The sequence below is a fragment of the Anguilla rostrata genome, chromosome 16 (assembly GCF_018555375.3).
Source record: "Anguilla rostrata isolate EN2019 chromosome 16, ASM1855537v3, whole genome shotgun sequence".
NCBI lineage: Eukaryota > Metazoa > Chordata > Actinopteri > Anguilliformes > Anguillidae > Anguilla > Anguilla rostrata.
This window is the reverse complement of record NC_057948.1, coordinates 4,207,461-4,221,370: the sequence shown is the minus strand read 5'-3', so window position 1 is coordinate 4,221,370 and position 13,910 is coordinate 4,207,461. Positions and strand designations below refer to the sequence as shown.

Below are 13,910 nucleotides of genomic sequence, written 5' to 3'. Positions count from 1 at the left end.
TGTGTTAGAGAGAAAGAGTGAGCATGTGTGTGTGTGTGTGTGTTAGAGAGAGAAAGAGTGAGCGTGTGTGTGTGTGTGTGTTAGAGAGAAAGAGTGAGCGTGTGTGTGTGTGTTAGAGAGAGAAAGAGTGAGCGTGTGTGTGTGTTAGAGAGAGAAAGAGTGAGTGTGTGTGTGTGAGTGTGTGTGTTAGAGTGAGACAGAGTGAACGTGTGTGTGTGTTAGAGTGAGAAAGAGTGAGCGTGTGTGTGTAAGAGTGAGAAAGAGTGAGCGTGTGTGTGTGTTAGAGAGAAAGAGTGAGCGTGGGTGTGTTAGAGCGAGAGAGAGTGAGCGTGTGTGTGTGTGTGTGTGTGTGTGTTAGAGAGAGAAAGAGTGAGCGTGTGTGTGTGTGCGTGTTAGAGAGAGAAAGAGTGAGCACGTGTGAGTGTGTGTGTTAGAAAGAGAACGAGTGAGCGTGTGTATGCGTGTGTGTGTGTTAGAGAGAGAAAGAGTGAGTGTGTGTGTGTGTGTGTTAGAGTGAGAAAGAGTGAGCGTGTGTGTGTGTGTGTGTGTGTAAGAGTGAGAGAGTGAGCGTGTGTGTGTGTGTTAGAGAGAGAAAGAGTGAGCGTGTGTGTGTGTGCGTGTTAGAGAGAGAAAGAGTGAGCCGTGTGGTGTGTGTGTTAGAAAGAGAACGAGTGAGCGTGTGTATGCGTGTGTGTGTGTTAGAGTGAGAAGAGTGAGCGTGTGTGTGTGTGTGTGTGTGTGTGTTAGAGAGAGAAAGAGTAAGCGTGTGTGTGTGTGTGTTAGAGAAAGAATAAGTGTGCGTGTGTGTGTGTGTTAGAGAGAGGAAGAGTGAGCGTGTGTGTGAGTGTGTGTGTTAGAGAGAAAGAGTGAGCGTGTGTGTGTTAGAGAGAAAGAGTGAGCATGTGTGTGTGTGTGTGTTAGAGAGAGAAAGAGTGAGCGTGTGTGTGTGTGTGTGTTAGAGAGAAAGAGTGAGCGTGTGTGTGTGTGTTAGAGAGAGAAAGAGTGAGTGTGTGTGTGTGAGTGTGTGTGTTAGAGAGAAAGAGTGAGCGTGTGTGTTAGAGAGAGAAAGAATGAGCGTGTGTGTGTGTGTGTGTGTTAGAGTGAGAAAGAGTGAACGTGTGTGTGTGTGTGTGTGTTAGAGTGAGAAAGAGTGAGCGTGTGTGTGTTAGAGAGAAAGAGTGAGCGTGTGTGTGTGTGTGTGTGTGTGTTAGAGAGAAAGAGTGAGGGTGTGTGTGTTAGAGTGAGAAAGAGTGAGCGTGTGTGTGTGTGTGTTAGAGAGAAAGTGAGCATGTGTGTGTGTGTGTTAGAAAGAGAAAGAGTGAGCGTGTGTGTGTGTGTGTGTTAGAGAGAGAAAGAGTGAGCGTGTGTGTGTGTGTGTGTTAGAGAGAAAGAGTTGAGCAGTGTATGTGTGTGTTTAGAAGAGAACGATGAAGCGTGTGTATGCGTGTGTGTGTGTTAGAGAGAGAAAGAGTGAGTGTGTGTGTGTGTGTGTGTGTTAGAGTGAGAAAGAGTGAGCGTGTGTGTGTTAGAGAGAGAAAGAGTGAGCGTGTGTGTGTGTGTGTTAGAGAAAGAATGAGTGTGCGTGTGTGTGTGTGTGTTAGAGAGAGGAAGAGTGAGCGTGTGTGTGAGTGTGTGTTAGAGAGAGAAAGAGTGAGTGTGTGTGTGAGTGTGTGTGTTAGAGAAAGAGTGAGCGTGTGTGTGTTAGAGAGAGAAAGAATGAGCGTGTGTGCGTTAGAGAGAGAAAGAGTGAGCGTGTGTGTCTGTTAGAGAGAGAAGAGTGAGTGTGTGTGTGTGTTAGAGAGAGAAAGAATGAGCGTGTGTGTGTGTGTGTTAGAGAGAGAAAGAGTGAGCGTGTGTGTGTGTGTGTGTGTGTTAGAGAGAGAAAGAGTGAGCGTGTGTGTGTGTTAGAGAGAGAAAGAGTGAGCTTGTGTGTGTGTGTTAGAGAGAGAGAGTGAGCGTGTGTGTTAGAGAGAGAAGAGTGAGTGTGTGTGTGTGTGTGTTAGAGAGAAAGAGTGAGCGTGTGTGTGTGTGTTAGAGAGAAAGAGTGAGCGTGTGTGTGTGTGTTAGAGAAAGAGTGAGCGTCTGTGTGTGCGTGTGTGTGTGTTAGAGAGAAAGAGTGAGCGTGTGTGTGTTTGTGTGTGTTAGAGAGAGAAAGAATGAGCGTGTGTGTGTGTTAGAGAGAGAAAGAGTGAGCGTGTGTGTGTGTGTTAGAGAAAGAGTGAGCGTGTGTGTGCGTGTGTGTGTTAGACAGAGAAAGAGTGAGAGCGTGTGTGTGTGTGTGTGTTAGAGAGAAAAAGAGTGAGCGTGTGTGTGTGTGTTAGAGAGAGAGAGTGAGCGTGTGCGTGTGTGTGTGTTAGAGAGAGAAAGAGTGAGCGTGTGTGTGTGTGTTAGAGTGAGAAAGAGTGAGTGTGTGTGTGTGTGTTAGAGAGAGAAAGAGTGAGCGTGTGTGTGTGTGTGTTAGAGAGAGAAAGAGTGAGCGTGTGTGTGTGTGTGTGTGTGTAGAGAGAGAAAGAGTGAACGTGTGTGTGTGTGTGTTAGAGTGAGAAAGAGTGAGCGTGTGTGTGTGTGTGTGTGTGTTAGAGAGAGAAAGAGTGAGTGAGTGTGTGTGTGTGTGTGTGTGTGTTAGAGAGATAAAGAGTGAGCGTGTGTGTGTGTGTGTGTGTGTGCTGGAGAGAAAGAGTGAACATGTGTGTGTGTGTGTGTGTGTTAGAGTGAGAAAGAGTGAGCATGTGTGTGTGTGTGTTAGAGAGAGAAAGAGTGAGTGAGTGTGTGTGTGTTAGAGAGAGAAAGAGTGAGCGTGTGTGTGTGTGTGTGTGTGTGTTAGAGAGAGAAAGAGTGAGCGTGCATAGGAGACAGACCTTGCCAGTGGCAGATTTAACCAGGTTAACCCGCTGGTCAGCCTTGCGGAGCTGGTGGTGGCTGGCAGAGGAGTTGGTGAAGATCTCCACACCATCCAGTCCCATATTCACATGAGGACTGTACAACACACACCAGAGAAAGCTTACTGTGCATCGCATAACAAAGATAAGCATGCACACACCACGGAACAGATCACACTGTGCTAAATAACACACACACGCACACACACACCACAGAACAGATCACCGTCTGTTACCTAACACACAAGCACACACACACACACCACAAAACAGATCCCTGTGTGTTACCTAACACACACAAGCACACACACAAGCACACACACACACACACACACACACACACACACACCACGGAACAGATCACTGTGTTACATAACACAAACAAGCACACACACACACACCACAGAACAGATCACTGTGTGTTACATAACACAAACAAGCACACACACACACACACCACAAAACAGATCCCTGTGTGTTACATAACACAAACAAGCACACACACACACACACCACAAAACAGATCCCTGTGTGTTACATAACACACACAAGCACGCACACACACACACACACACACCACAGAACAGATCACTGTGTGTTACATAACACAAACAAGCACACACACACACACACCACAGAACAGATCAGTGTGTGTTACCTAACACACACAAGCACACACACAAGCACACACACACACACACCCACCACAGGTAACACACAGTGATCTGTTCTGTGGTGTGTGTGTGTGTGTGTTATGCAACACACAGGGATCTGTTTTGTGGTGTCTGTGTGTGTGTGTGTGTGTGTGTGTGTGTGTGCTTGTGTGTTAGGTAACACACAGTGATCTGTTCTAACACACAGGCACACACACACACACACACACACACCACAAAACAGATCCCTGTGTGTTACATAACACACACACACACACCACAGAACAGATCACTGTGCATTACCTAACACACACAAGCACACACACACACCACAAAACAGATCACAGTGTGTTACATAACACACACAAGCACACACAACACACAGAACAGATCACTGTGTGTTACATAGCACACACACACAGACTCACTCACTCAGATGCTAAATAAATGCTCTGTTATTCTATGTTCTCCCACCCAATTTATACTTTTAAAGTAGTTTGTTTGAAAGTTTGAAAACAATTTCTTGTTTTGGGATTCTTCTTTCTGAATCTAAAACACGAGGCCTCGGCCACAGTGAAAGGAGTTTAACGGCCTATCACACGCACATTCCAGCGGTCAATCATGTCCTAATTGGCTGGTTACCACTGAAAAATGTATGTTGTGCATCAAGAATAACCCTTCTGAACCTGCCCCACTTTTCATTCATAATCTTGCAATCAAGAAGTTTATATTACTTAAAATGGCTTGCATCTTGTTAAAGTAGGCACGCCTAAAACAAAAGATTCTGGACTTGAGAAGAGGCCTTCGTAATGTGGCAAAAAACATAAAAACAGCACAATGACCACTTTTCACTTAATTGCCAGTTTCAAGAGCAGCTTGTGTTCTGTGTCTAATTGTCCAAAGCGTACCTTAAAATCACATTTTAACATGAACACCTCACTGGAACATACTGTCCTGTTCATTTCCAGTTGCAGATCAGTGAGTGAATGAGAATTTAAATGCACTGCAATTGCATGCATATTTAAATGTACCATAATCACATGCATATTTAAATGTACCATAATCACATGCATCAAGTTTACCTCCACGGGTTCCACAGCTCAGCACAAATCTCACTGCCGATGCAGGTATCTTTGGTGGCAAGGACCCCATCCCCAAATGGTACCGATTCCTTGGGTTGAACACAGATCGGCGTTACAAGCGGATGTAGGAGATGCCTTCCCACTGGACACCAGTGGTAACGGCAGGCTCAGACTCAGACACACGAGATGCATAAAAGCACCGACTCGTTTCACAAAGCAGCTGCTGCGTTTGATCTTGTGATGAATCACTCGCATCACCTAGTCCAGCTGTAGCCAAGCGCTAATACACTGCTGGTGACAAATGAGACCGCTTACACGACATGTTACACAAACTTACCTGAACGAGCCCATTGACCTCCTGAACTAATATTAACTTGACCAAACCCCGATCGAACTTTGATTCAGTTGTATGGCTCACAGTCATATTTAATCATCGCGTGATGACTGTTCAGACTGTCCAGTTTTGTTTGGAGACAGATTAAAGTTGTGAATGATTGGATACCCATTGGATACTGGCACTTTGCAGACCAGGATGGATTAATAGACCATAGGATAGCAGCCAGTAGCGGCAGCCCAAACTATCTGGCCTGAGAGCTGCCCAAGGAACCACCTTCAAACGCAAACACACTCATTTTGTACATTTCTCTCTTGTGTCTGTGTGCAACACATGATTATTTAATTAAGGGCATCCTCAGACTTCCTCCCAAACCCTTTTAATAAAATCTGCCATGATATCATCATCTACCAGCATTCCACCGTCCCAAGCGTTATACAACAGCCATACCTGTTCCGTCACGTCTTGTAACATTCTTGGCAGAAAGTATTCCTCCACATGCCTAAGGAAAGAGAAAAATTAGCAAATGGAAATTTTAAATTTACCATGCTGTACTGACAGGTCCAGTGAAATAATTATATTTACATTATTTTAAAAATACGTTTTTTAAATTAAAAAGTGTGGTACCTTTTTTGCATCATGTAGTTATTACGTTTACATACTGATACTCAGGTACCAGTCACTAGCCTGGCTTTATGTACCAGTCACTAAACTAGCCTCAGGTACCAGTCACTAGCCTGGCTTTATGTACCAGTCACTAAACTAGGCTCAGGTACCAGTTACATGGCTTTATGTACCAGTCCCTAACCTAGTCTCAGGTACCAGTTACTAGCCTGGCTTTATGTACCAGTCACTAACTACTAGCCTGGCTTTATGTACCAGTCCCTAACCTAGTCTCAGGTACCAGTTACTAGCCTGGTTTTATGTACCAGTCACTAACCTAGCCTCAGGTACCAGTTACTAGCCTGGCTTTATGTACCAGTCACTAACCTAGCCTCACGTACCAGTTACTAGCCTGGCTTTATGTACCAGTCACTAACCTGGCCTCAGGTATCAGTTACTAGCCTGGATTTATGTACCAGTCTCTAACCTAGCCTCAGGTACCAGTTACTAGCCTGGATTTATGTACCAGTCTCTAACCTAGCCTCAGGTACCAGTTAGTAGTCTATATTTATGTACCAGTCACTAACCTTGGCTTACTCCAGGGGGAAAACCATCGAAACTCTCTGTAGTTTCCGTTGTTTGCCATAGCCATTTTGGGGCGAATCAACAGTATTTTCCTGCAATAAATTGGGTTTGGATGTCATTGACTTAACTAGTACAGCATGAAAACAAATGGTTCTGCCACCAGTGACATTTTAATGAACCAGAAAAAAGCATGTATCACTCCAAACTGCATCTTTACCACAATCAGCACTGTGAAAAGCCCGGACCTGTACACCCAAAATGTGGTGCTTCTGCTCACCTAGGAGGCTGTCCACACAATAACTCTCACTGTAAAAGTCCTGTCTTTTATATATCCCTTCTTAATCCTTTTAAAAATGTAAAACAATAAAAAAAGAATAAATTCCCATTTATTGTTCTTTTGATGGGCCACAGATATAAATTAATTTAATTGTTTCTTCATAGCATGTATACTGAATACCTGGATATACTTGTGCTTCTTTGTAGTTTTTCCCAAACAGCCCTGTATCATTCTTTTATCAGAGCTGGGCACAGTACCAGGCAAATACAGGCCTGGACGTTTTTAGCGTTCGAACATTTCTGCAAACCATTATTCTTAAAGCAGAACGCCGCTAAACGCCGCAGACACCCACCTGTTGAGGAAAATGACTCTGCAGTTGTAGCGGACGTTGCGGTGCATGACTGGCCTGTGAGGGAGTCGCAGAGAGGACTGTTAATGAACCGGAATGCTGCTTCAGATGACAATAAAAACAACACACTTTCATATTTTTGGTTTAAATGAAATATTAACACAGCAGAAAAGATTGTGTACAACCTAATTGCTGTATTCAAATCTCAACGCAGAAAAATTAAACATTGTGGCCCTTCGATTTGGGGTTAAAAAGAGTCCTTAAAGCCACAGGAATACTACGCAGGAGAAGACGGTGAAAGGTTGGCTGTCACTCACATGCCAACATCGCAGATTATGTCCTGAGTGACAGTCGACTCCAGCAGATCCTTCAGGACCTGGAAGCTGTGGAGGAGTGTGTCCGACTCCAGGAAGTGATCTGCACATCCGTAGCCACTGACCACCACAGAGATACAGACACTTCAACATGCATCCGTAGCCACTGACCCACAGAGATACAGACACTTCAACATGCATCCGTAGCCACTGACCCACAGAGATACAGACACTTCAACATGCATCCGTAGCCACTGACCCACAGAGATACAGACACTTCAACATGCATCCGTAGCACGAACCACAGAGTCAGCACTTCAACATGCATCCGTAGCCACTGACCCACAGAGATACAGACACTTCAACATGCATCCGTAGCCACTGACCCACAGAGATACAGACACTTCAACATGCATCTGTAGCCACTGACCCTATGGCTTATAGTATATGAAACGTCAGCCCCCTTGCCTGGGTCCATAGGGTGTATTTCAAAAAGATATGGTCCATAATCAGGATTAAGAATACATTTATTTTAACTAGGAAGGTATTCCCACATATCAACAAAATACGACTGTGCTTTATTTGTGAAAGTGTCAGTAGTGTACACTCCTGGGCAAAAAAATGGGCCAAGCCCAAAATGGCAAAATATTAAGCTTTTAATGGTCTTAACAGCAAATCATTGGCCAGGAAATTAGCTAGAATGAAACAAACAGATAAAGTAACTTAGTATGGGATAGCATTTCCCTTTCATTTCTTTAAATGTTTAAGGCTTGTGGGTAAACTTGCGGACAGCTTTTTACACAAAGAAGAGTCAATGTTGTTCCATTCAATGTTGGCTTCAAACAGTTGATAAGTAGTTGAAAAATGTTTCTCAGTTAGTTTGTGTTTAATGTGAGACCAAATATTCTCTATGGGGTTCAAATCTGGACTCTGACCAGGCCAAAACATGAGCCTGATGGACTTTTTCTCAAGCCACTTTTTGGTGGTCTTTGCAGTGTAGGCAGGAGCATTGTCTCGTTGAAAAATAACATCTGATCGTTCCTCTTTAGAAAACAACTTTTCAATTGTGGGAAGCAAGCCTTTCTGCAATATTCTCCTGTATTCCCAAGCATTAATTGACTTCACATGGAAGCAGCTCACCAGTACCAGCAGATGAAAAGGCTCCCCACACCATGACACCTCTTCCACCATGCTTCACTGTGGTAGAAATGCATTCACTATTGTATTTCTCACCAGATCTTCAAAGACACCTCTCTGGAGCATCACCATGCAACTCAAATCGTAACTCATCACTCCACACAACTCTGCTGAACCACTCTGAATCAAATTTTCCATATTCTGCCAAAAACTTAATTCTGTCTTTGATGTTTTACTGAGACAGCAATGGCTTCTTAACACATCTTCTAGACACAAAACATGCATTAGATAAACTTCTGGTTATTGTTCTTCTCGAAAGAGTCTTGTTTTCAGCAGGTGGTCATCCCTGCATGGGCCTTCCAGATCCTTTCTTTCTGGCAACAGTACCTGTTGTTTCAAAGCATTGCCCTATTATCTTAATAGCTGATAGAGAAATAGGGATTTCCTCTGCCTTTAGGGTCTTTAGGGTAAATTTCAGAATAGCTACAGTTGTCCTGACGAAGACCAGCTATGCGGTTTCTGACAGAAACCCCTGCATGATATTTTGCTTTTTTTGGAGCATATTTTCTCGCTCCTTCACCGTGGGACTCACAACACTGTAGATCTCTCCCTGCTCTATCAATCCTGGTTCCATTTATGAGCTTGTTATCAAGCCCTTGATGGGCTGCATGAGGTGTGGCAGATTACAAAATAATGACTAATCTTTTAAGAAAAAAAAAACATCCCATAAGATATTTTTAGAAAATGATGTACACCCAGACATGTGTTAATTTGAATTGTACATCAAACATTTTAATCATTATCATGATTTTACCTTTGCATACAAGAAGACTATATAAGTGAATTTCCCTGTTTCTAGCTTTTCCCCAAACAGTTCACTGCAGCAAAAGCAAACAAGCAAATGGTGGCACAGGAGGTCTCAGGAGTGCATTTGGGAGTGCATTTGTGTAATTCTTGCTAATTGTATGACCAATGATTTGTTGTTAAGACCATTAAAAGCTTAATATTTTGCCATTTTGGACTATTTTTTTGCCCAGGAGTGTATGATTGTACCCCTCGTTGATAATTTAAAAAAAAAATACATATTACCTTAATATTTGGGACACAATGATGATCTTTTTTTTTTTTTTTTGCATTTCGCATGGTTAGACTACTATAAATTAATTCAGATTTTTATTTAATTCATATCCTCACATAAAATCGGATGCAAGTGTTAACCCCCAAAACTGGCAGCCATTCAGAAACATCTTTAGACCCCTAGCTGTCTCTGTTAAAGCTATGCTGCCAAATTCTGTTGTACTTTTAGTATACAGAGACTGGCTGAATGAAGTATGAGGAAAATTTGAAACGTAACGTACGCCTGAATCCTGCTTGAATTTTGATTGAAATTAATTAAAAAAAATAAAAATAAAAAACTTGTATGCTGAGAAACAGGCATAGGTGAACATTAACAGACACCCCACTAACCTGCATTGTTCACTAGACTGTCATAATTCACTTTTATCTGGTAAGCCTACGCGTTTAGTAAAGATCTGCAACTAACAGACGGCCGGGTAGGAGTCAACAACTCACCATATTTCCAGTTCCGGGCCCAGTCTATACTTCGCCCCTTCTGACTTCGCGATCTCAATGCCTGCGTAAACAGACAGTGTCCATTTAGATTGAATTATTGTGGAATTGGATTTCCATGCAAACTCCTCAATGAGGCTGCAAACATACACACGGTACACTCCGCATATTAAATCACAATCCCGTGCACGAATGCTCAACATTCCGACAATTAAAATACTTTCACACACTTACTTTTCAATATTCTTGCACAATTCCCGTCAAAATCTAAAGACCATTGATTTAGGGAGCAAGCACTCAATGTTACTTTTCTTCCCATTTTTATCGCGTTTGCACTCAAAACGAAACACTAAAAAGTAAGCAAAACTGTCACTTGTGAAAATCGCCAGGTATAGCGTAATGCATTGTCACGTGCTTTATCCAGGCTCCACTGGATGAACTTCCTGAAGAACATTTAAAGAAACAGTAACCTTTTTTACAGCATGTATAGCATACACGATAGACGACATCTGAATTGCACGAGGTAAAAAGATCAACATTTCACAGACGCTGTCATGCGTAAGATTGTATCATAATGTAAAAATACTGAGAAATGATACAGCATTAATACAGAAATGTGCACGTGCATTGATCCAAATGTCACTGGGACACTGTGTATGCATTGCTGCTATTCACATTTTATTGTACATTGTTTAACACAGTCTCTTATTAGAAGATGCCACATATTTTGGGTTTCCTTTAATAAATCCTGTATTTGGCTAGTGTTAATAATAATAATAATAATAATAATAATAATAATAATAATAATAGCAACAACAACAACAAACAAACAACAACTTTATTTATATAGCACCTTTCATGCAAGACATGCAGACCAAAGTGCTTTAGACAAAGATACAGATTAAAACCAAAGTACAGACAATGTATCCTCCTACATCGACAATTTCAATCTCTTCTGGGAACGCAGACAGTTATTTAGAAATGATGGCATCCTAACTGGCTGGGGATAAAGCTCCTGTCTTCAAGCATGTTTTACTGTGTTGCCCACCAAGGCGCTCCACTCTCAGAAAGCTAAAATGCTTCCTCGAAATCCAGGCGTTCTAACCAGTCCCACTACTATTGACGTCCCCGGGGTCCTAGAGCCAGTCTAATTAGTTCCTCCTATTTCTTTACTGGTGCTCATGTAGAGCTAGGACCCTCTACTAATCCTATACATTCTGCGGACATCTCATCAAATCACGACACACTGAACATCTCGCTCTTTCCCCGCTAAAGCAAGTGCTATGAGCGGCAGAGTAAATGCTGCAAATCTCTGTCCGTTAAAATTCAGCGGAAATATTTCGTCGGAGTGGGCTGCACAGCAAATACCGGACTCCCCATCTGTCAGATTTGCCCTAATAAATGACCAGTCCCTATCACACAAAACCTTTATTTTAAATGACAACTTTACGTCTCGTCGGTTGGACTTTTTATTTGTAACTGAGACCTGGTTTAACGTTGGTAATCTTACCTCACTTGGTGATCTTTGTCCGTCCCACTGCAGCTTCTTAAACTCCCCTAGGAATACCGGTCGTGGAGGTGGCTTAGCCACCGTTTTTAAAAAGCTGTTAAATGCAGTGTTATGCCCGTCAATGCCTACTCTACTTTTGAGGTGCAACTTTTTCAAATTGATGTCACTACCCCTGTCCTATTTGCATTGGTGTACAGACCACCTAAAACTAACAGTAACTGCATCCAAGAGTTCTCTGATTTTCTATTATTTATGGCCTCTTGCTCTGATAAACTGTTGATTGTAGAGGATTTTAACATTCATATCTGTTGCCCATAAAAATCTATGGTCAATGAGTTTTTATGCCTTGTGGATTATTTTAATCTCGCTGAATCAGTGTCAGGTCCAACACATCAGAAGGGTCACACACTAGATCTTGTGTTATCATCTTGTTTCTCTGTTTCTAACTTTGAAATTGTTGACATTGGTGTCTCTGACCATCTTATGGTTGTGTTTGAATCCACTTTGTTTTGTCCCCTCCCCACCCCCTCCCAGCCCCACTCCCTCATCCGATCTCTAAACTCAGCCACACCCATACATTTCTCCAACACATTCATGCTCACTCACTTACCTCGTATCTCAGATACCCTTCTCTCCCGCACCGACACTGAGGAGCTAGTCACTCTCTTCAACTCATCTTGCTCTGACACTCTCGACTATGTAGCTCCTTTAAAACTGAAAAGACCTAACAACGTTGGTACTCCCTGGCTGAATGACTCCACCCGTGCTCTTAGACGAGCTTGTAGGAGAGCTGAGCGCAAATGGAAGAAAGATAAACTCCAGGTCTCGTATGACATTTTAAGAGATTGCTTAAAATCTTACCAAAGCTATGTTAAGTCAGCTAAAATACAATATGATGCTGATCTAATTAATAAAAACACCCACGGACCTAAAATACTGTTCAACTCTATCTTTAATCCTTCTACTGCTGCTGTAGATACCTTTGAGTCCACTACCAGAACCTGTGAAAAGTTTTGGAATTATTTCATAGACAAAATTGACAACATAAGATCTCTCATCTCATCTTCAGGCTCTGATTCTTCAGAGATACATTGTCCAGTCAGCTGCCTCCAGAAGTTTCAACCTGTGTCATCCTCCCAGCTGTCTGAGGTAGTATCACACATGAATCCCACTTACTGTCCCATAGACATTATACCATCCTGTCTTTTAAAGGAAGTTTTTGTCACAATCTGCCCCCTTATTTTGGCTATAATTAATAGCAGTTTAACAAATGGAGTCATCCCTTTCAGTTTTAAGCACACTATTGAGCAACCCCTACTAAAGAAACCTAGCCTAGACCCCAATGACCATAAAGGCTACAGGCCTATCTCCAAGCTACCATTTATTTCTAAGGTTTTGGAAAAAGTTGTCCTCTCCCAGGTCTCCTCCTACTTGAACACAAACAACATTTTTGACTAATTCCAGTCTGGTTTTAGAGTTCTGCATAGTACAGAATCCGCTCTGTTGAAGGTATATAATGATATCCTTCTCTCTGTCGATTCTGATTCCTGTGCCATCTTAGTCCTGCTCGACCTTGCAGCATTTGACACAATCAACCATAGCATTCTCTTAAGATGCCTGGAGGGTGAAGTTGGTCTGCAGGGCTCAGTGTTAAAATGGTTTACCTCCTACCTGAAAGAAACTGTTTTTCATCCCCTGCGTCCATTAAATGTGGCATTCCCCAAGGTTCTATTTTAGGGCCTCTTTTATTCTCACTCTACATGCTTCCCCTTGGCTCTATTTTTGAGAAACATAATATTGTGTATCACTGTTATGCGGATGACACACAGTTTTACCTGCCAGTTACACCTGATAATGCTTGCTCATTAAATAACCTTTTTAACTGTTTAGATGACATTAAATGCTGGATGGCGAGAAACTTCCTTCAACTAAATGATAACAAAATGGAAGTAATTATATTTGGCCCTCCTAGCTTTGTCACTAGCCTAAGCAATGCGCTTGGTCCCCTGTCTAAAAATGGGCGAATTGTAGTTAAATATCTTGGTGTCTTCTTGGACACGTCTTTGAATTTTAACAGACAAGTCAGTAGTGTTGTGAAGGGTAGTTTTTATCAGCTTAAAACGATAGCCAAGTTAAAGCTGTTTTTATCTCATAAGGACCTGGAGACAGTTATCCATGCCTTTATCACCTCTTGGCTGGATTATTGTAATTCCCTATATATGCGGTTGACCCATACCAATCTCGTTTGCAAATGTCTCGATTGCAAACGGTTCAGAATGCAGCTGTGCGACTTTTAACTGGAACAAAAGACAGGCAACATATTACTCCGGCTCTGGCTCTTTTGCATTGGCTACTGGTGAAATATTGAATTGATAATAAAATTTTACTATTTGTTTTTAAAGCCCTAAATGGATTAGCTCCACAGTACATCACCGATCTACTGACTCCATATTCTGCTCCCAGGTCACTTAGGTCATCAGCAAAACAACTCCTCTCAGTCCTCCACTCATGTCTTAAAACTAAAGGGGGCTTTTTGTGTTGCTGCCCCCAGGCTCTGGAACAATCTCCCATCCCACATTAAGTCCTGTCCCACCGTTGATAATTTTAAATCACATTTA

The 13,910-nt window shown here is 42.3% G+C and overlaps 1 protein-coding gene across 1 annotated transcript in view; it reads right to left on the bottom strand.

Annotated features, from left to right (window-relative positions):
- nadsyn1 (NAD synthetase 1) overlaps window positions 1-10,219 on the bottom strand; it is a 35,778-nt gene extending 25,559 nt beyond the window's left edge. The window contains exons 1-8 of the mRNA XM_064313502.1: window positions 10,017-10,219; window positions 9,786-9,846; window positions 7,080-7,196; window positions 6,766-6,819; window positions 6,139-6,228; window positions 5,399-5,450; window positions 4,615-4,703; window positions 2,859-2,976 (exon numbers count right to left, since the gene is read on the bottom strand). Of these exons, the coding sequence (XP_064169572.1) occupies window positions 2,859-2,976; window positions 4,615-4,703; window positions 5,399-5,450; window positions 6,139-6,228; window positions 6,766-6,819; window positions 7,080-7,196; window positions 9,786-9,846; window positions 10,017-10,101 (666 nt within the window). The 5' untranslated portion in view covers window positions 10,102-10,219. The remainder of the gene's footprint in view (window positions 1-2,858; window positions 2,977-4,614; window positions 4,704-5,398; window positions 5,451-6,138; window positions 6,229-6,765; window positions 6,820-7,079; window positions 7,197-9,785; window positions 9,847-10,016) is intronic.
- Between the last annotated feature and the right edge of the window lie 3,691 nt (window positions 10,220-13,910).